The 23,436-nt window shown below is 47.7% G+C and overlaps 1 protein-coding gene across 1 annotated transcript; it reads right to left on the bottom strand.

The window, feature by feature from the left end:
* Positions 1-6,736: 6,736 nt before the first annotated feature.
* On the bottom strand, positions 6,737-11,564 carry LOC146185032 (uncharacterized). The gene is made up of 2 exons (XM_084605464.1): positions 11,158-11,564; positions 6,737-10,147 (listed from the first exon to the last, which is right to left on the bottom strand). Exons 1-2 carry the CDS (start codon positions 11,527-11,529, stop codon positions 9,896-9,898), a joined length of 624 nt encoding a protein of 207 aa, XP_084461590.1. The 5' UTR covers positions 11,530-11,564; the 3' UTR covers positions 6,737-9,895.
* Positions 11,565-23,436: the final 11,872 nt, after the last annotated feature.

Below are 23,436 nucleotides of genomic sequence, written 5' to 3'. Positions count from 1 at the left end.
AAGACACACAGCGAACCGCTGCGACTACGAGAGCTGCAGCGGATTAGTACTTAGGAAAGAGGTCCCGAAATGCCTTTTTCGGCTCCTTCCACCTTTTGTGGCATCAATAACACTTGCATTGCGTCACCATAACGTAATGCCTCCATTGGTCGCTTCTTGTGCGCGACAAAAAAATTGAACTAGATTCGTCAGCGCATTTTCAAAAACCGAAGATAGGAAGGAACAGGACAGCCGCTTTGCGCATGATTACTACAGGGCCAATGACTGCTTCTGCTGGTCGCTGCGCTGTAAGCCAGTGTGCAGCACGCTGCAACAGCTGTGCCTCGATGGCAGGAAACTACTCCGCCTGCGAAGGGTGTTACGAGGCCCCTCAAAGTTTCTTAAAGAAGGTACGGCTCTGTGACACAACGTAGTATTGTAACATGGTGCACATCGTTTAAACTCGTGTGCGCATGCCTCGGTTAAAAGTTGGTGCGTGGCCACCTAGTGAATGCGCAAGTTCGAAGTTTTGGCGCGTTTTGACTCAGCTAAGCGCGAACGATGACAAATGTAAGTCGGCCATAAAGGGCGCGAGTGTTTTCAACAGCTGAAGAATGGAAAAATGGCCATGACGGAAGTTCGAGAAGAAATGAAGGAGCTTCTCGTCACAATGTGTTGCCGCGAATAGTGTTGTGTAAAAGGAAACAGAATTTGAGTGTCGATGTTTCGTTCGTAGTCTTTTAGGCTCGCATAGTATCTGAAGGCAGTTTCAACAGAGATACCCTACTCGTCAAGGAACTAAAGAAATAATCCTAACATGCAATGTAGCATAAATACTATGTTCATGATTCCACAACCATTTTACAAGTTTCCCATGTGCGGTGCTGCGAAGCTTTAAAATTTTGCACTCTAGCTAACATCGTTTTGAATATAACCCTTGTGCCGCCTTAAAGTTGTTGAAATTCTGATTCAAATAAGGCTCAAGCTCATATATATCTGTTCAGAATATGTGGTACAGTACAGTGCCTTAACAAACTCTCAAAGCTTGCACGTAGGAAACCGGGGCAGGTTTTATTTGTAAGCATGAGAGCGTCTTTGTCAGGTCATTAGGCGTCTGTATACATCTTCATAAGGCTGCCTAGGCCGAAGCTGCCACCAGAAATTTAAGCAGATAAGATTACGAAACTGATTTAGAGGAAGAGAAGACCAAGTTCAATGTTTGCACCCCGAAAACAAGCGCCGATCACGAGGATCGGGGACTTCGACTTGTTGTTCGTGAACTAAAATTTGACCAGAATCAAGTGTCGCATTGCACACAACGTTTTCTGCAATCACTAAAAAAAAAAAAAAAAAGTGCGGGCGAGGTACCTGAGAAAGGATTGATCCTATAGCGGCTCCTTTATTTTCCAAAGCGGTGCATAATAGTGGGTGTCCACTTTTTATATCAAACTGTTAACGCGAATGAGTATCACACGTCGCGTGATAAGTGTTATACGCCGCATGATAACAAATATCATACGCTGACAGTATGATGGTGCTTATCGTACATCGTATAAGCGAGTTCAGTGCGTAGTAACAGATAGATCAGCTGTGGATACTACAGGCGAAGGTGTGTGAACTGGTTTGCTAGCCAGTGTTCTGCCTCTGACGATACTCTGTACGACGTGCTACATTACGCGGTGCATTTTACGCGCACGGGGCGGTGATAATGCCCGCTTCGGGTGGGGCTTCAGTTTGCCGTGTCCAGGAAAGCTCACTTGACGTGTATTGAAATTAATCTGACTAATTTGCAATACGCGTTTAGGCGAACGACAGGACAACTGAGATTGTTCTTTAGTGCCTCCAACAGGCAAAAAAATACTGCAGTTCTAACCAGTTTGCGGAGGTCTGCTATGATACGCTCTCGAATCTTCTGTAACTTACACTGAACCACGCTGCACCCCAACAGAACGGCAGCATTTCTCCAGGGCCGGTAATAATTGAGGCCACATTCGTTTAGTACGTACGCTACCGCATTCTCGACATAAACTGCAAACACTCTGTCTGCTGCAAAAATAACTACGGTGCGCTAGAAAACAAAACAAAACCAAAAACAACGTGCGCTTAACGTGTTCACTTCATAGTGCGGCATGAAGCTAGTTAACATTTGTGCTAGTTCTAAGAAAATACACAAAAAAAAAAAAAGAAACAAAGAGAAAGAAATAAGGAAGGTGAGGCTGAGAGCAGATGTCGCTAAACTTTGCATAAGCCGTGCCACTTAGCCTCCTGATTGCAAGCTAAGAAACAATTCTTTTTTTTTTTTTTTTTTTTTTTTTTTGCGGTTATACTTAGACAAGTGCGACAACAGGCTTCTACAAAGTGCGCCAGCAGGCAAACGCAGGCCCATCGGCACGACATTTACTAGACGGCAACGCAAGCACAGCGGGCCACTAAGATTTGCGGCCGAGTTCCTAAAACCCACGAAACTTCTTTAGCCAGACGCCTTTCAGCTTTTCTTCGTAGAGAGCGCTGCAAGGTCGGAGGAAAGAAACAAAAAACGTGATCGGGAGTTTTACGCTCTGCAACTCTACGAAGGATTCGGCTGCCTCAGAAGCAGTCGCTGAGAGAATGTGTCAGAATGGGCTGCGCTCTAACCGCGCTGCCAATTTCACGCACCGTCAGTTGCGGTCCTCCAAGTGGGACCTCCTAAGAAACATGGCGCGCTAACTCCAATGGCTTCGCCTCCTGGCCGGCCCTGCCCTGCACGGCTGCCTCTCCGCGCTTCGGGTCGTTCCTTCGTTCTTCTCGCGTCACTTGCAGCTCCAGACCTACAAAAGGAACGCTGGTCGCCGCTTGACGAACATCGAAAGCAAAGCCATTTGTTCACGAAGGTGTGTGGAGCAAACTTGTCACGCGATATTCGTTTACGCCCTACTTTTGTTCATGTGCGCGCGTGCTTGTGCGCAAAATGAAATAAAATACCAGTGGAAAAAGAAAGGAAAAATAAGCGTACCCTGACTCAGGTCCGGCTGGCTACGCAGCTCGTTGGAAAAGATTCCGGAATAGACGAAGAAAAAAGTGGACTGCTGACAGTCCATGGACGCGTGCATTTATTCATTTGTGCGCCCGTACCAGTGCAAAGAATAAACGTGCAAAAAAAAAAAAAGCGTCATTCCGGGAAAGAAGGCGACCTGCGAGTGGATTTACAGTTAAACTGGCAAAAGTGCAAACACCCTTATGTGGTTGATGACGCGTACCATTGTTATTTTTGAGAGGCACCGCGGGGGTTCCTACCTGCAAGAGCAAGACCCCCTCAATGCTCTTCCCCCTGCTGCCCTCTCCGCTTGGCGATGTCGTCAGTGTGCGTCAGTCTTCCTCCCCGCGCGCATAGACTCGGAGTAGAGAATCAAGGGGTAGCAAAAGCTCGACATTCCCGCAAAACTAAAATAATACAATGACTGCCTTCCTGGGTTGTTACTCATATATGTTGGCATCTGTTTCGACTTACGACTGAGTAGATTCACCTGTCAGATATGCATTTATTTTTTTTTCTTCTGTTTGCTGCTAATCACTCATATCTCAGTATCTTTCTTCAACTTCGAAAACTACGGTCGGTATACTGCCACATTAATGGACAAGCACGGTTCTTGGAGAATCACACCTCTGGCCCACTATAGCATTCCGCGATGAAGTGAAGAGTTCACAGCTGCTCTCTCCTGATAGGTCTCCGTTTTCTACCTCCCAAAAAACGGTTTTCATTCCGGTAGCCCTTCTACCACCTTTTGGCCTGCAATCTTAATCTTAATACGGGTATATGCATGATTAGGTTAGGATACCTTGCCCATTGTTGACGTGACCGGGGAGAAAGGCACTAGTTTCATCGACCGCATCCTCTTTGAGACTATACCGTCATTTTGTTGCGCACGGTCTGCATTCTCTTTTTTAGCGAAGCTTGTAATAAAACGCGAGAGCTGTGGCGAGGAGTTGTCGTTCCGTTTCGTTCCGTTAGCTCTTGGACTGAAGTCGACATGTGTGTTGGACACTGTAAGTTCATGAGAACCTGTGCCTCTTGTAGTTAGGGATAGAAGTTGGAGTGAAGATGGACTTGAGATGTCGCAGGATTTTAAGGTAACGAAGTTTTGCGAGAGAGCTCCACGATATGTGATCGGCTGTTTACTGCCTTCAACGTCTTCAGTCCTTTTTGGCCCCGGATGAATAGTCCGGTTTTAAGAAAGCTGCGCATTTGCAAACCATAGCCGGGATAAAAAAAAAGAGTCTCCGATTCCTTTCGACTTCTTTTCACCTTTTGTCATTAACCCACGTAAAGCTACGTTTTCGTTGTGGCAGAAATCAGCTGTTGATTGAGGCGCATATAAGGGCTCAGATTGAAGGAAAGAGGAAAAAAAAAATATTAGAGTATTAAAAAGTTCTCACATAATACTACTCCATGCGTGCTTTGAGGATGTCGTTGACAAAAGGATAAGTATTGCCACCTGCACTTAACACTAAGCGAAAATGTTAAACTACAATCAACTAAGCGTAGCTTGTAGCTTTAACGCTTTAACGCTTGACCGCGAAATAATGCGATATATATCCGCAAATTTAACTATATACGCGGAACATGGCAACAACATTCAGAAAAACCGGCCACCAAAAATAAAGAAGACACTAAAATATATTATGCTTTAGTAGGTTGTTCATTTTAACTTTTTATTGAGGCCGCCATAGTGCGCGCTTTGTTTTGCCCATAGTACAACCCGTCATTATATAGATAATGCATGGTTCCTTGTCTCTTCAGTTGCTACAATACTTGGTGATATCCAGAAACCGATTGTGGTTAAGCGGGCAGCTTCATAGAAAAGATAAACAAACGAACAAACTCTGGTCTCTCACAGTTACGTGTCCGAAATAAGCGACTTAACAATAACTGCTGCAAATTCATGAAATATGAAAATGTACACTTCCTTGAAATACCAAAACCTTAGTGCAAAGTCTACAAGAAGTATGGCCCTTAGTCGTAAGTGGTAAATATGGTGATGCTATCGACGACAGGTGGCACATATCTAATTTTGCTTTGATTTCATAGCTATGTGTCATGATGGTTTTATACGGGTGATATGTGCTCTAGACATTGTAGCAGCTCTGTCTCTTCCGTAAAGTAACGCGCCTTCGCTGCTCTACATTCCAGGAGTCATCGAAATCGCAGGACGAAGTTTATGCCTGTGGCTGCTTCATCGAGCGTATTAGACATGTTGATGTTTCGAGGTTTTTTCCTAAATGGTTTGCGCGCTATATCGCATTATGCCGATGTGAAACAGCTCGGAACCCGGATGTGTGACCCTTCGAATCAGAGAGACAGGTAGGAGAGTGCACGACAGGGGAGAGATATTATAACTACTCTATTCTAAATTAATTCCGGTCTTTTCCGGTTCAAGCGACGCCAACCTTATATCTCCTAACAGGGGCCAGCGAGATAGCTTGCTGACGGAAAAACGCGTTGTGATGACCACAGGCATTCAAATTCCCGTTTCGAATGTTGGACAGCCAGCAAAGCTGAAATTTTAGGGTTCTACAAAATTTTGCTGTTGAACTACGCGGTGAAGAATGGTGCGAATAATAAATATCGAATCATCACTGTTCTACACAAAATTTTCTTACCAACGTGTCTCTGAAAACAAAATTTTAGTTGGACAATGCCGAAATTTTTTACATTTACTAGTTATACTTAAAAATTTCTGCCATGCTAGGCAATGACGACAAAGTTCTTGAAGATTTGGACTATCGTCCACTATATTAATAAATGGCTATCACAAGCGCCAAGAGAGCCTGTGACGATACAGGCCGAAACAGGTTTTACGTGTTCGCTTTGGGGAGTTTATGCAGGTATTCAGGTGGTTCAGGTGCAGTTTACGGAGCAATGTGGCTATATTGATTGCTTTACTTGATGAATAAAGCTTACTCGAATGGGTCAGCCCGAGAACCAGAGATTGAAATAAGCGTGTAATGCGTATAGGGGGACGAGGTGGAACTTTGGCAACCAAACGGAGACCAAGACAGGGGGTGACGCATATCTGCAACACAACCATGTGGAGATCGAACGTCGTAGTTCATTCACACTTGAGGTACAAGTAGCGCCTGTTTATTTTAAACTTGTGCTTTTGGGGTGTCAATCTGTCCTGCCTGCGGCATCTATTCAGGGCCCGAGAACAAGCCAAGGGTTCCAGTATCAGTAAGAAAATAATATTGCGTCTGATTAACAAAAAGAGCAGAAAGATTTAGCAGACCTTAAAACGGAAGCTGATCGGGAATGTAGAGCGATGTTGTCGTTCACGACTACTTAGCTGGCTCAAACGCAGCGAAGACCGAGAAAAGAAGAGACAGGATATTTACCGTTGTCGTCTCGGCTTGCACAGAACTAAAAAATAAATAAATATAGGCGCTTTCTAGAAGTTCGAGCACATTAAAAGCACTAATGCCCTTCATTGCGTCTTGACTCTCTCATGTGCTATCGCAGCTGCGATGAAAACATATTGCATCTGACACACACACAAGCATGTGTTATTTCATTTAGCACGTCATGGTTAAGAAAATACGGGAATTCTAAAAAAAAAAATTACTGCATCAAAGCAGTCAATTGGAAACCTTACATCTCCAACAACGCAATATGTTTTCACGTGGGTCACAAAGGAGATATTACGGATTTCTCATAATCTCAGTAATAAAGGGCGCTAAGGCAAAAAGAAAAAGTATAAGACGTTCTCAGTTCCATATTCCACGTAACCAATATTCTGTGTTCGTAGTCTCATTAGCTACACTTAAAGGCTTGCAGTCCAAAAGCTAAAATTGTGATATCGGGTAATAAACAACAAGCATATTTTGTGAATCACGAATAGAATATATATCTCTAAATCAATTTCCGATTTATTTAATTTTAGACGGGAGATGTCCGCCTTAATGAATACGCAGGTTTTCGGCCAGTAAACTGTGGCCGTATAAAAAGGCCTAATTGTGAGAACAGCATAGAAGCACCACATGCCAACATTTTGATCTTACCTTCGAAATGCGCACCGTTCTGCATCGCAGTGCGACTAGGCTGCTGGCAGCTAGCGCTTCCGCTAAGCGCTCTAGGAAACTGAGAAGTGTGTCGACAGTATCCGATGCTACATTCACTGGAATGTTTTGGCTGCTGTCCAAAGCAACCGGATAAGCAGGTTGCGTGATATTACGAACACCGACAAGGAGCAAGGCATAACTGAATGTAAACGCGCTTCAATTGGAGAAGAACCACGACATCTATGATTCGGACATAAACGCTTTCATGCAGTAAGCTCACATGTTCATTTTGGGAATGGATGAGCTTAGAGAAAGAAAACGCGGCGGGGCCGAGTGACGTTCCACTAGGATAATGTTCCTTTTGTACATAAATTTCAGGGACAAAGTTTTGGCAAAAATGCCGTTTTTAAGAATTAAAAACAAATGTTAAGAGCCCAAAATTTCTCGCACTTTTCCGCGGTCTGGATTTTTGATAACGCTAAAAAAGACAGAGAATAGGGATTTCTGGGTCGAACAGAATTTTTTGGTACAGTATAGAACATCAATGGCTGGGGCCATTCGCGACCGCAGTCATCATCGCTTTAACGGAACAGCCTATACACGGCCTAAGTATAATGCAACTGCCAGTAGCCTTAGTCCTTAAACCGTATATCAAGGCATCGTTCCTGTCGTGTATCTGTGATTTTACCTCCGAAAAGGAACTGAGGGAGAACTGAGAAGATCATCTCTGAAGCCTTATAAAGAAAAGTGATGCTTTAAATCTCGCTGTGATGTAATAAACATTGCGTTTGTCGAAGTGGGTTACTCTGCTTTACTTGATATTTTGAGGTCGTTAAGAGATATTAGATAGCTCCTAATGCAGGCTGTAAAAAGAGAAGAAAACCTACTACTTCAAACACACACTGGATAATTCTGATGGGCAAAGTTTGTGTCAGTCGAAGCTTGCAACATTGCTTCATGAGCAGCGTCACGAAAAGTTCGGTTCGGACTTCTCTCAATGTCGTACAGCTAATAAGAAACAAATAACTGGAAACAAAAAGAGTCCGCCATCTCGCCGCCATCAAATCGGACATTCTGATGGCACTGGAATAAATGTAGCGTGTCCTTAACTAGAAATAAATAACCCCTGTGAAAGGACAGAAGATGGAAGGAACTGTTTAAACTGCTTCGTCATGCCTCGATGCAGTCGCTACACTTAGAAAGAAAATCCCGTCAGTCTTTTATAACGAAGCAACTACGAAGATAAAATGGGCCGATGTTGCACTAACAAAAAGAAAGTATCATTTGCACTGTGAACGCTGAGACTGATTTTTCGCCACAATGCCTTAATGCGGTGCTCGCTTCCGGATTGCGCTGTATGTGTGAAGAGGCTCGATAAAATAAACATTGATCACAACGCCGGGTAGCTTGGCGATAACTCAAAGAGACATTCCTCAAACAGTCGCCATGGGGGACTCGCTAGACGATTCGATAAAGCGGTCCAATAGCTAGAGCGTAAATGTCGGAAGTGCCAAAAATGAGAAGTGAAGATTTCTGCACGAGGTAGCTGCAGAGCCCGGATGTGTGGTGTGCCTCTCGCCAGTGCCGAGCTTCCTTTTATGCCAGCCATGCATCATCTGAGATGCTCTCGAAGCCACTGCGCCACCGTCAGCTTTCGAAGGGTGCTGAACGAATACAAATAAATTTTTTTTCTACGTGAATAATATTGTACACGACGCTCAAGAATACTCAACGGATACGAGCTAATATCTCCTCTCTAAACTGTCCTATCGACTCTCACATTCCTAAACAAACTGAGACACTAAAGAACGCGTCTTGCAGAGCCGAAACCTCTTGACCATCGATGTTCCTGTCACGCGACTCGGAGCTCATCCACAACACAGTCAACACAAGGAGGCGGTCGTATTCTCAACATCTTGCTATGAAAAGTTCCCGGAGAATTTCTGTATACAAGAGTTATAGTCCGACTAGTTTCGCCGTATACAGAGGCAGTTTCTGTAGGGTCTATAGGCTGAGTAGAAGCCGCTCGTTTTACTGTTGGTCCTGTAGCGATTTTCCATGTCAAGGACTAGCGGCAAGAAATGGTGCCTAACACAGGTCCGCCTGCAGGCTCTATCCCAAGTTCCTCCGAGACTGTAGCAAAAGCTGGGAGATTTGGGTGCCCCAACCATGTTCATCGGTCACCTGCTGTGTAACTGACGCAGCGCGTGCAGTACCATCACGCGGGCGCTCAAGCTCCGGTCTGCCGGAATTATCATCCAGCATAACACTGTGGGCTATGCCCTGAAATGTAGCATGCCGTAAAGGGAAGCAACGCCCCACAAAAGGTGAACGCTAGTGTTTGTGGTGGAGCCGACTTATATACACACATTACAGTCCGTCGCACTGTAGACAGAACGAAAACGTCTGCACTTTGGAGTGTTGTATATGGCGAGCGCTGAATATGTTTGGCGCTGTCATCACTGAGCACGCTTGTTCTGCAGCGCGTGAGCTTCCCGTACTCAAGGCGTGCCTTCATCGTGGTGTTGTCTTCGGAAGACACATCAGTTGTCACAGACAAAGCCAAACCCGCATGCCTTATACACAGAAACACACACGCGCTGAGTCCTTCGCGTTCGCTGAATGCAAACGAGAAGAGTGCGCGGTCGCTGGGCACGTGCACCACGAAATGTCGGTTTTCCCCACGCTTCCACACAACACGCCGTACGTCACTACTATTGTCGCGTGACCCTAGAAAGAACAGTCCGCGCGTGACGACGTTCCCGACGAGGAGCGGGCCCTCAGCCTCGCATCGCGTCCCGGAGTGATCTGCCTGCCGGGCAGTAGTGTGCGGTAATGCTTGGTCCACGAAGAGTGCGCGCCCGCCCGGCGATCACGGCGAGGCTCAGGATATGGCGTCGTACGCAGGCGGCGGCGTCTCTGTGTCGCGTGCCTTGTACGTCTGCGCCAACGGGCAGCGCAGCGCATCCAGGTAGCAGGGCGGCGGGTCCTCGGCTGCCAGCGCAGCGCACCGGGCGGCGCTCAGCTGCTGGTGGCCGGCCAGCCGGTATCCCGGGTAGCGGGGTGGAGCGCGCGCCGCCACGCGATACGGCATGGCCCGCAGGAAAGGCAAGCCTCGGCTCGACGGCCGCCCGGCCTGCGCAAGAAGCACGTACATCACGACACGTGCGTACGGCGGCGCATCACATACCACCGTCTCCTCTCCCGTTACGGCGCGGTTACGTACACTACCGGCGCGTATGGTTCAGTGGAGACAACCTTTAAATGTCACGCACTTATTTTTACGCTTATTGCGAGCTATTCAGATGTGCATTGCAGGAGCTCTGCACAATCCACTATCGTGGCATCTGTGACGTCATGTGGAAGCCACATGTACGTAAGCCCAATCTGCTTTAGTTCACACTCAGGCGTGAGACAAGTAGAACAGAAACTTAAATGTGGGCCCGAATTTTCTTTTTTTTTTTTCAGGGCGCAGGTTGCCATTTCTATGGTTACGAAGCAGGATTTCCTCGAGACTCGCTTACGCTTTCAAATCAACGCAGTCTAAACAACCTCACCTTATGAGGCTTCTGTAGCGACCCCTCAACGACGGCATGCATGTTGCCAAGAGTGATCAGCGCACACTCAAGCCGATAACCAGGCAGGCGTGTTTATGTTCCTTCGCCTTTTACGAAGGTTGCTGCTTAATCAAAGGCATGACATGCAGGGCTTCGCACTTTCTTTACGCTAGAGTATGCTTTGTCCAAGAGCGTCTTATTTCGCCAATGGAGTGGTTATAAGGGGTGTTCCCACCTTGCTACCATTCTAGCCTCTTTATATACGGCCATTCTTTGTTTTGACCCCGCTCCTCATTCTTCTTCCTACCTACTGCAGTGGCTCAGCAGAGTTTTGTTACAGAGACCAACACGTGGCCGCTTTTTGATGTCAGCGGACGTTAAGAATCCGGAGATATCGAAATTAATCCGGAGACAATCGCCCCTGCCGGCATCCATCATATAGCCGAAGTGTCGTTTCTGGCCCCACATAGTCGCGCACCGTGTTTATTCACCTTTCTTTTCTGTGTACCTTATTAGGTCTGCCACCCCATCGAGAGCTCGCTGAGTGGCAGACCTTTTAAAATTGACACGCGCAGTAGATGGGACTGACCCTGGGCGCAGCCTCCTCGTCGTCGTCGCTGCCGTGTGCCCTGCTGCGCGATCGCACCAGCGCCATGGTGACGCAGGAGAAGACGAGCAGCAGGAAGAGCGCGAAGGCGAACAGGAAGAGGCGTCGCGTAGAGTCGGCGTCCCTAACGTACACCACCACGGGCACGGACACCGGCAGCAGCAGCACCAGGCAGCGCAGGAAGTTGCGGTTGAAGCCCACCGGGTTGGACTTTTCCTCGTCCTCAGTGCCCTCCTCCACATCATCGCTGCCGGCCGGAGGGGACGACGGCTGCTGTTGTTGCTGCTGCTGCTCTCGCTGCCTCTGTTGCTGCTGCTGGCACGCGCGGCAGTCGTCGGCGGACACTGGCTCCATGCCGCGGGCAGGATCATCCCGGGCCGGAGCGGAGCCTCAGGGCGCCTCGGCTGTGCAATAAGTGCGAAGGGATCTGGTAAGGCTCTTGAGCGCTCACGACAGGAAAATTCGAAAAACAGAGAAGCAAGGCACACCGCTGTGGCGACATAGTGGTTTGAGCATCCGTATCGTACGCTGGAGATGGGGGGTTCCATCCCCTCTGCCGCAAGGTATGCACAGGTTTTCTAGTGAATGTAAGTTTTGGCCTGACCTAGTTAGTATTCAGCTTGCTTACGCAGAGGTGCTTATGAAATGATGGGTCTTCGAAAAGGTAGTGTGCGGAAAAAAGACTTTAGCCATGACGGCTTTTGGCCAAGTTGTTGTTCTGTCATAAAGACCGAAAAGCTATATTATGATAAACCCTAAAAAAAAATCCCAACAATAGCGAAAATTGAAGCGCTAACGTTTACTAGGCTTTATTCGACGTGCACGTGCTCTTTGAGAAAAATGACTCAATGGACAAAGGGTGTAAAGGGAGTCATCAGCACCAACCCGAAATTCACAGATGATCAGGGCAATAAATGCAGCAGAGTATAGCGTTATTGCTTCGCCTGGACAGAGCAGCCGCTAAAAATAGAATATCACCCTCAGCTCAGAATTCATAGTACTAAATTTTAGCCATGCAGGAAAAATGTTTTTTTTTTTTAGAATAATCTTCGCTACCCACTGATTAAAATTTGGAGGACGCTTAAGCTTCGCCTTCAAGAGTGGAACGCGATAGCGTTATTGCACCTCGTTCGCCACCCACTCATTCGCTCGGTATGCTCTTGAGTCACACAAAGACATAGTTTTCATACTCAACACTTCTAAGTGCACTGTACAACTTTTTTCTAATTATTTGTTCAAACAAGTGCTTCTCACAATCTACATTATCACACTGTGTTGTGCACGCTACAACGTTTCTTGCTCCCGTGTTCCTTTAGCGTTCACACGCACTGAGTATGTCGGTCAGTCACACATCGCAGGGGACGCTTTCCCAGCAGAAGCGCTACGGCGCAGCGATCACGTCAGAGGCGTCCGGCATCAGACGCTGCACCTAGCAATCGCGCTGGGAGCGGAAAGAGGAGCCGCGTCGCCTAAACACCACTGTTCGAGTGGCGCACGCTGGATGTTGGAAGGGGAGAGAGCGGGAAAATTTATTAAACGCAAGGGTATTGAGGCATCCTCGCACCGGTACCCGCGCGGCCCGAAGGGGAGAAGCGGGTGAGCGAATTGATAGTGATCTAAAGAAAGCAAAGACGCTTGATTCTACAACCCGTGAGGGTGCACGGAGAAACGTCAGGGGCGAGTGGCGCACCACGTGTCGGGGCAGCGCCGCACATTGCTAGGAGGGGGTCTTCTGTGTTTGCCGCAAGATGGCTCTGCATGTGCGCAGAGCGCAGAAGAAATGTAGCGGAAACGTACTTCGCTACTCGTGTAACTGCGACTTCTGTAAGTAACATGCTCATAATTACCGATGTACACCGATGTACACCACAGTATAATTATAGTATAATGTTCTACGGCAAGTTTCTAAGGCAACACCGCATTCACTAGAAGCGCTTTTGTACCGCTTTCAAGCATCGAACTCGTGGCCGAGTCACTTCTACTTCCGGCCACCGGCGTGTACGGACGCAGAAGCATGAGCTCCGGCGGAGCGGCGTTTGCGGCCCAGGCCGGCCGCGGAAACAGGTTTTTTGACGCTTCGGCTGACGAGTATCAGGTGATTCTGCCAAGTTTGCCAACCGGGCGCATTGTGCTTAATACTGTTTTCATGCATGGTGATGTGAAGGCTCGACCATACCGAGTTGAAGACTTCAGGGACGCGTTGGTTCTTCTTGGATTGCTCCCAGAGGTGGTCGCCCTGGGGGCGTACCAAATGAACCACGTTTGGGCAGTGACGTTTAAAGACGCCGAGGCCACACGTAAGCTGCTCGCTGTCAGTGATGTGAAAGTGAAGGACCATCGCTGTGTAATCGTCGACCCCAACGACCAGGGCGTCCGGTTAAAGATTCACTGGCTGTTGCATGGCGTTCCTGACGAAGACGTGCGAGTCGCACTGTTGCCGTATGGGATGGTGTCTGACATCGCAAGGGAAAGGTGGCGCGCACAAGGCGTCACCGACAAAGGGTCAACTACGCGCACCGTGTCCCTAAAGCTGAAGACAGGGGTGAAAATTGACGACATCCCACACCAGCTGCGAGTTGCCGGTGAGCCAGCGCTCGTCGTCGTTCCGGGCAGGGCTCACCTGTGCCTTCGCTGCAAGACGACGGGTCACATCCGGAAGGAGTGCCAGGTTCCGCGCTGCGCTCGTTGTCGTCGTTTCGGCCACGACGAACCGCAGTGTGTAAAGATGTATGCAAACGTCGCAGGGCCCGTGAGGAACGACGACATGTCGGAACACCTCATGGACGAGGCGGATGCGGAAGAAGCAGCTAAGGAGTCAGGCACCAGCTCAGCAGAAACAACGGTCACTCCCCCCTCCCCAAACGCGGACGAGGTCAAGGAACAGGGTGTCAAGAATTTGCAAGCGTGTTCCGTCGGCGTCGCGGACGCTAAGGTGGCCAGCAGCAGCAACTCAACTGGGGACACGGAGGTCAGTCACAGCACAGTATTCATTCATGAGACAGACAGCATGGTCGAATCTGAGGCAGCGAACTCGGCAGCGGTAGCGAAGCGGACACACGACGACACGGAGGACCGAACACCAGGTCACGAGAATGCAGACGTCGAAGGACCGCCGACAAAGACTTCCATAGCGGTACGGCGGGCGTCCTATCGGACTAGGTCGAACTTGTTAGAGAAAAGAGGGGGGGCTGCATCGCTCCCACCTCAGACTTAACACCTGACACCATGGAGGGGTGCTCGGCCACAGACATCACTAAAGGTATGACCATGCTCCCGGGTGTTCGTTCATCACCAATGATTTGTCTAGACAAAGCCATTAGATTCGCGACTATTAATGTTCGAGGGCTCGCAGCAAGGCGCAAGCAAAATCAACTGTTTCGTTTGGTTAGCGAGCTGGAGCTAGACGTCATCGCGATTCAGGAAACTAAAGTTGATGGTGAAGAAGAAACCGGGAGAATGGTTAGCCTTTTTACTTCAAGATACAATGCCGTTGTAAGTCATGCAGTTGGAGCAGCGGCTGGTTGTGTGCTGTTTGTGCGTCAGTGCCTTGGTGTCACAATTCAAGCTGTCACGACTTGTGCGTATGGCCGCTTCGTTGTTTGCGATCTCGTGCTGTATTCATACGAATGGCGCATCATTTGTGTTTATGCACCGAACAGCGTGGGCGAAAGGCGCGATTTCTTTGAAGGTATTCGTCAGTATTGCAACTCTGAAAGGCTAACTGTGATAATGGGAGACTTCAATTGTGTACTCTCCGCATCAGATAAAACGAGTAGAAGGCCGCATAGTGATGCCAGCACCTGTGTTCTCGCAGAATTGGTAAATGAGTTTAACCTTGTTGATGTGGCTGGGTGTCTGGAGGGTGGACGAGCGGCACAGTTCACTCATTTCCAGGCTTCTAGCCACGCTCGACTCGATAGGATGTACATATCTCTTGATCTGGTGCCTGTATGCCACGAATACCACGTTAAGCCAGTATCGTTCAGCGATCACTGCTTGGTCACCGTCACTATCGCTGGGAACAAAACCAAAAGTCAAGGATTTGACTGGCAAATGTGGAAGTTAAATTCAAAATTATTATCTGATGACAGTTTCCAAGCCGACGTTGAAAGGCATATAGCAAATATGAATGACAAAGGCGTAACAAAGTTAGGGGCTAAATGGGAGGTTTTTAAACAGAATGTCAAAATGACAGCATTGGAAAGATCGAGCGCTATAGCCAGACAAGAAAGGGCCGAAGAAAGGTCCCTTCGCGTGAATCTACAGCGTCTAATCGATGTGGAAAGCAATAACCCCGGTTTGTTCATAGACGACATACGAGCCCTTAAGGGCAAGCTTGAACTACTCGACGCTGACCGATATCGCGGTGCCCTTGTCAGAGCTAGAGCCGAACGGCTGATAAGGGGGGAAGGTCCGACAAAAAGGGCGTTAGGCACAGAAAAGTGGCACGCTCGAAGGAATCAGATAGATGAAATTGGATTCCAAGGGACCATTACCAATGAAAAGAAAGAAATCCAGCAAGCTTTCTTCGAGCATTATCGTCAGCAGTTCGCACGATGGGCAGTTGATATCGAGAGTTTCAAGAGAGTTTATTTGCCTTTAATGCCACAACTCGACGAAAAGACGACACGTGTGCTAGAGACCCCCATCACGGAGGACGAAGTGAAATGCGCTATTGGGAATTTGAACCCCGGCAAATCGCCTGGCCCTGATGGACTTAGCGCCGCATTTTATAAAGCTTTCCAGGATTTTCTCTCGCCGGTACTGGAAAAAGTGTATAATGAAGCATATGACCTTAATGTGCTGCCGCCGTCCTTTGCATCTTCTCATACTGTGCTAATTCCCAAAACGGAGGACCGAGATCAATTACGCAGTGTTACCTCTTACCGGCCGATTAGTTTAACCAATGTCGACTATAAAATTTTTATGAAAATACTAGCTAAAAGACTGCAAACAGTTATTAAAGATATTGTTGGAGACCACCAAACATGCGGTATTAAAGACAGGTCCATTTTTACGAACATTCACATCGCGAGGGCCATTCTTGAATGTTGCGATGCTGGTGGACTTGGAGTAGCAATGCTCCAAATAGATCTTGAAAAGGCTTTTGATAAAGTGCCCCACGACTTGCTTTTGTGTATATTAGACTATGTCAAGGTCGGATGCGTCATCAGAGAAGGAGTGGCTATGGCTTACAGTGCTTGTACAACTAGACTAATTGTGAACAAATCTGTCGGTGACAGTATTGCTGTCCAACGCTCAGTTCGTCAAGGTTGCCCCCTTTCACCTCTTCTCTTTTGTATCTATCTTGAACCCTTATGTTTAAGCATTATCAAGCATGAGAAAATGCGGGGCTTCAAGCTGCATCAAGCAGAAGTGAAGCTTTTGGCTTATGCCGATGATGTCACGATGTTTTGTGTAGACTACGAAAGCATCGTAGAAGTTGTGAAAACTGTAAAAGATTTTTGCACTGTAAGCGGCAGTGCTGTTAACTGGGGCAAGTGCCTGGGCTTCTGGCACGGTGACTGGCCAGCGACCCCAGGCATTTTTGCTAACATGAAATTCGTTACCAACCCTGTCAGCTACCTTGGTGCCCCTCTTGAATCGTATCGGGACAGTGACCCATACTGGAAAAACCAAGTCGGTAAATTGAAAGATAGTGTGGACAAATGGAATGGATGGCAGTGGTCGGTGTTTGCGAAGGCCACGATTTGTAATTTGTTTTTAGTGACAAAAGTTTGGTACGTGCTTCAAGTGTTATATTGTTCAAGAGCTAATGTCCAAAAGATGCATCGTATCTTTGCCGTCTTTGTGTGGGGGTCTTCGTGGGAACGGACAAGTCGGACAAATCTCTTCCGGCGGGTGAAGGACGGCGGGCTTGGTTTGGCACATCTGTTTCTGCGCCAGTTAGTCAACCGTTTCATGTTTTTGAGGAATGTGAAAAATCCATTTCTTCGTACGGTCTGTCAGTTACGCCTGGGTCAAGCTCTCCCGGGAATTGTCGTTTCTTCTGACCGCATGTCAGGAGGTGTCCACGGGTATCTAAGGGAAGTGGTCTTGGCGTACAGGTTCTTGATGGTGCGGTTTACTTTAGACTATTTGTGGAGTGTAAACCGGAAAAAACTGTATAAAGACTTGTGCGATGTGGTGCTTCCAGAACCGTTGTACAGAGCTGTGTACTCGTCTACCGGGGGCAAAAATGTTCTTAAAAGAGTGAAGAGGATGATGGTGCCGGCAGGGATGAAAACGTTCTTTTTTAAGCTGCACACTGGAACATTGGAGGTAAAGAAATGGAAGGAACAGAAAGGGCTTTTTGTACCCTGGGGTGTCCACTGCATAATATGCAGGAAAGAGGAGACGATTGAACACGTGTTTCTCGAATGCTGGGACGCCGTATTTTTATGGGACGTGCTCCAGAGGACGCTTAAAAAGGAACTACCCATAAGCCCACATGGTATTCGATTCTTGCCAGTAGAAGCGAACAATGATACACCGTTGGATCTTTTGATGCTACTGGCTCTCCACAGCATATGGAAAAGCAGAATGGCTGTAGAGCATGGTGACGTCGATGCACGTTCAGCGAGACAGCTCTTTAGAGAGAGCATACGGGCATATGTGGATGAACAGAAAGCGTTAAAACTAGAGTCAGAATGGTTGGTTAGTTTGAAGGGTTGTCACATATGAGGGATTTTTAATCCGACAACTTCAGCTAAGGAAGGCCGAAGCTTTAAGTCAATGCTTGATCTTTTATTTTGTCATGTTATTGATGTCACATGTGTCTTTTTTGTGTACGTCCTCGGCCAGGAAATATAAAAAAAAAAAAAAAACGTGGCCGAGTGGTAGCGTCTCCGTTTCACAGTCCGGAGACCCTGGTTCGATTCCCACCCAGCCAATCTTGGAAGTTGCTTTTTATTTATGAAGTGCATGCCGGGATTTATCGCTCACGGCCAACGGCGCCGACGACACCGTCTTTTCTGCGACACGAGCTCCTTAACTCTACCGCGTTAAAACGAAATGCGACAGGATTTTCCTTTCTGCAGGCCTCCCACTTGTCAGTTTTGGCGAACACCAGAGAAGATCCGTCAGGGAAAACGAATCTTCAGGTACGTCATGTAGCGGGGAAACGCCGGAAGACACAGAGTAAGCGATGCACAACCTTGTTTTCCGAAAGACTCAAATCCTGACGTTGAGTTTATATCGCGACGCTGGAAGTGGCGGGTCGCAAGGATGTTCTACAATAGCAGCCGTGGTTCACCCAATTACGCAAGATGGACTACAAATTTGTCCTTTGACCCCGCCGGGGTGGCGCAGTGGTTACGGCGCTCGACTACTGTTCCCAAGGACGCGGGATCGAATTCCGGCCTCGGCGGCGGCTTTTCGGTGGAGTCGAAAAGCAAGGCGCCCGTGTGCTGTGCGATGTTAGTGCACGTTAAAGAACCCCAGGTGGTTGAAATTTTCGGAGTCCTCCACTACGGCGTATCTCATAGTCTGAGTTGCTTTGGGACGTTAAACCCCACAAACCAACCAACTAAATTTGTCCTTTGTTTTAATATGCTGCGCATAAATAGTAACGCTTGGCATCCATTCACGGCGTCTGCATATCGTTGATCTACGCGTGACTGGAAACGCGACCAGGAGGGTTGTGCACTAAACTATGTAAGGTCCCACTGAGCACAGCAGGCTGGGTCGACGTCTCCTTTACTGCTAGAAACATATGCGTTTTTACGACCAGGGCCCCGTAACGCGGGTACCGAGTGACCGAGCGCAGCAAGCGGCGGGGCAGCATTATTCTCTGGAGACTGTGAGTAAAACAAACAATGAGTGGTACTACACGCTCTCTCGAGTTTGCCGCGCGAACGTAAAATTGTCGGAGACGAAAAGACATCTTGGCTCGTGTTCATGGCGAGCATGTATGTCGCGGGAGCGGACGCAGGGGAGCTTAATGTAGCCCGAACGGCGACGCAAACCGGCGTCCTATGAGGCCGGGCAGTTTGAAGTATGCCCGCGTTCCGATGCCTGAAACGTGTACTGACAAAGGCGTTGTTGGAGACGTTGCGGTTAAAAGTGTAGTGCTTCTCAAGCACGAATTGGCGTGAATTTCAAAGAGGCAGAGAGAGAGAGAGAGAGCGAGATTAGAAAAGAATTCAGCCAGAAAACGAAACAACGGCAAAGTCAACAGAGAGCAGAGCTCCACCTCTACCCTCGCTGAAAAAAAAAAAAAGAAGAAAACTAATAAAAGAACCTCGCTTGCGTTGAGTGAGCAGAAAACAAACGAGCTTCTCCCGTATTTACGCATGCGGCGCGCGGCTTCCTAATATTTTTTTCGTGTGGTGTGTTGTACTGGCTGGCCAGGAAAGTAAATACCTACACCCATATTCCCTGTTCATCCCCCGCGGAACGGAGCTAGAAGCTAGTTTTAGAGCAGTAAAGCAGAAAGGACGGAATAAACAAATCGATAAAAAAAAGCCCCAGCCCTGTGGCGTTCAACTTTAAGACGCTTCGTCTCTTCTATAGCCGCTGTTACAGCGGCAACGTTTTCGAGGCCCCCGTCGAACCCTGTGGAACACGGCCGTGATAGATCGGCTCCGAGGCGGCAGCGAAAAGCACGAGGTTGGCCTTTTCACGCAATCCCCTTCGTCGCCCTCCTCTCCAACCCGGCCATTGCCGCCGCAATGTCCACCCCTCTGTTCGAGGACCGCTTCATGGAGCAAATAAAAAGTAAGAGGACGAAGAAAAATAAATATGTTGCGAGCGAAGGACTTTGATGAAAGACGGTGCATTCCAATGGAAACGCGAAATGAAACGCAGCATCAAAACCCGATAAAGCCAGTGAAATTTGCGAAGCCATGTAGTTTTCCATGCACCGACGTGGGCGTTTGCGCGGCGTGTCGTTGCTAAACACGAGTATCGGGTTTAGTCTGGGTGAGCTGTTCATGTATTTTTCCTTTTCCCCTCAAGGCGGTTGTCCCACGCACCAAACGTTCCCCGATGTTCGCTTCATTCACGACATTTGTCCCCGCATGAAAAGCCACCAATAGCTGTTTCTCTTTCCACCTCACACTCGAGCTCAATCCACTAGCTTGCAAAGACTGTCTGAAATCTCGCACGGTATTTTGTCCGACGCTTTACTTGTTTATTTTTTCGAGTGCAGAGTTTGAAGCCGTAGAGTCGTTTACATCGATTCCTTGAAGGATGCGTAAAACATGCAGCTGCTTAAGGAAAGAAAGAGAGTGGAAACGTGGAAATACTTCTATACGTGTGAGGCATCCAAAAATCAAAAGCACGATTGGAGGTTTTAGCGGCTGGAACTGCCCTTACGCGCCTTTTGTAATGAAAGCTGTCTGCCGTATTCCGACCAAGGCGCAAATTGTTGGCGCTATAGTACTACTAACTTTGTATAGCAAAATCGGGGTGGCAAGTTTGCAGCAGTGCTGCCCGAGTGCGGCAAACTTGATTACCAGCAACGAAGCTTGGCTTCAGATGATAATGATGGTTGTTCGTAGCCATTCCCCTCCACGCTCAGTTTGCTTTCCTATTTCCGCTTTACATTTTATCGTCGTCTTACCTCTTTATTCTCCATCAAGTTGCTTTTTCATCTTCATGAGCCTACCCCACCGTCTGAAGGTCTGAATTCAGCTTCGTCTCACATATTTTGACTCCCCTTATTAGGGCGATAATAGGCTTGTTTATTTCGCAAATAACGGTTCACCGTACGAGTAATCATTTGTTTCTCTATAAAGACAAAAGAGCTGAGACAATACAACGCCATCGGACGCCTGTCTTGTAAAAATGAAGAAGACAATGCTCTTTTGAGCACACTTTTGAAAACAAGAAAACAACGTGAGGCTACGCATCAGCGGAAGGTCAATTTTAAATTTTGTTATCAAAAGAGTATCTTTCGAAAGTTATGACGTCAATGTCGAATTCTCAGCCAATCCTTACGCCTGAAGATAGCAGCCGTAAAAGCAATGCAAGCGATTTCTTTCCGTGCTACTTCTTCTAGCAGTGTCTTGAATGAAATGCTTCAGAGAGAGAGAGAGAGAGAAAGAGAGAGCGCTATTTGTAGAACTGCACATGACGTGAACGTTTTCTGGAACTATTTACGGCTTCCGGTCCCGCTGCCGCAGCTGATGTTGAACATTAGGCTGCAAATAGCAGCGACGAATATAAAAAGGAGGTAGAAAAACGTTGATAAAGAAAGAGGGCGAGAAAAGCAACCGAGAACTTCAGAGTGAAACCCGGTGTGCGAGGCACGTCCGCGAGGGTCATCCGGAGAGCTGCAGAGGACAGCGGAGGTGCACCACCTTCGCGCGGGCGGACGACTGGAATGAGGAGGCGCGCCCTCTGTGTGCAGTGGAGCAAAGAGGGACGGCTGCGACGAATGATGGATGGCATTGTTAGCTCGCGTGTCCGGCGGCAGAGGGGGCCCTCCTACTCGCGTCGCCAACCGCGCTGTACGACGTGCCCAGCCCCGCAGGACTGTGCCTTTCCCGCGTCCTGATAGCGAGAAGCATGCGAGCGCCCTGTCTCGTTCCGCCGCCGACGTGGACAGCAGCTGTGTACGCCCAGTATACCACATAAGGAAGACGCATGAGCCGGTCGCATGCACTATGCGTTACTTCTCCCAGGACACACAGGGCCTGCTTATCAGACTTTCTCTCTCTTGTTCCGGCACCCTACTGCCGTACTTTGGTGAACCCTGGTTTGGCGACGTGCTGTTCGCCCCATTCCATTATCGATGCCAACTGTGCATGTCTTCCTTGCTTAGTCTTCTTATCCTTATTCCAGGCTATGCAGGGATATTGAGACGTGACTCCTCTTTAGGAAGTTGCGTAGAGCCATTTGTTTACGTTATGCTTTTTCACATAAACTGCTTGCTTCCATTTTGATGCACTCACTGCGAACGAGCTGAGTGCACGTTCGGATAAGCTACGCTCTGGGGTGATACGTGCTTGACGGTCAACACAGCCGAGTCACTGATGTGTTTTGATGTCGTTGCAAGTTGCGTCGTGTGGAGGCATGCAGAGGCTGATTATACCAGACGTTCTATTTATCTTGAAAGTGCCCGTTCTGAGGTAAATAAAGAAAAGGTGATATAAACCGCAATCGGTGAGGGTCGCTGAAAGCTGTTTCTTGGATTTTTTTTTTGGCATTTCTCGCGAAGCTCATTTCGAGTGAAGGGACATTCACTAATAGATGTTTTGGTGTGTTTTACGCTTTTGATGCCTTGGCGTCCCAGATTCGCTTCTAGAAGCTATTTGTTTATATACTTGTGCTTCAACCATGAAAATTATATCATAATAATTTAAAATGTTATTATTTTCATAAGTGAGAGCTGCCGAACTTTTGTTAACCTTACGAATAATTTATCCATTAATTGATTAGCCGCACATTTTCATCCACTCATCGCATTCCCATTGATGCCATATTGTCAGAAGTCGACTTCTAAATCTTCCACTACAGATTTGCTTCCAGGTGACATTAAGTCACGTAAATGAGGTCCTCCAGTGCGGCTCAAGCAATGTGGTTTATATACTGCACTGTGAAGTTTTCTGGGGAAGATCTCATCGGTCAGACCAAAACATCATTACGCTTCCGATTTAACAACCACAGAGCCCATGAGTCGTTCTTACTTAATTTGCCCTTTTTCAAACACCTGGGTCTGCCATAGCACAGTTTCAAAAGTATCCGTGTCACTCTTCCCCAGTGCGGCTTCCCTGACACCTATCACAGGGAACAAAGAGAATCATACTTAATTTATAAGTAATACGTTCGCCCATGCCATCAATGCTTCTACTAGGAGACGTTTTTGCTTCAAGGCAGCAACTTGAAAATCTTAACCGCTATAGGCCATCAGATCGCTATCGAGTAGGCTACGAGTTGCAGGTAACGAGTTCAGCTATCCCTTCATACTGCTTAAAATTCAGCCTTTTGTTTTTCCTCGTTTTTTTTTTCAGTCGCTTTCTTTGTACATCCTTAGGTAAACATACACGTTCTTTATCAGAAAAAAAAAAAAAAAAAACGTCAGTTATCCATCCATCATCTGAGTACTGTTACGACCGTGCATCATCCGCACTTGCGCGCTCTATTGTTCGCCTGTGGGCATGGATAAGTGCTGTGGATATGTGCTGTTGGTTCAAGGGCGCTAAGTGAGCCTGTTTCCAGGAATCCTGTTTTGTAAGCCTGTTTTGCTTTGTGGACACCCTGCAAATGCCAAATTGACCCTGTCAAGAGAACGACTAGAAAAACACAAAGAAATGT

Source organism: Amblyomma maculatum, chromosome 6, assembly GCF_055883805.1.
Source record: "Amblyomma maculatum isolate TAMU_Amacu chromosome 6, ASM5588380v1, whole genome shotgun sequence".
In the NCBI taxonomy this organism is placed as follows: Eukaryota; Metazoa; Arthropoda; class Arachnida; order Ixodida; family Ixodidae; genus Amblyomma; species Amblyomma maculatum.
The sequence above is the reverse complement of the archived record's forward strand: the minus strand, read 5'-3'. Positions and strand labels throughout refer to the sequence as shown.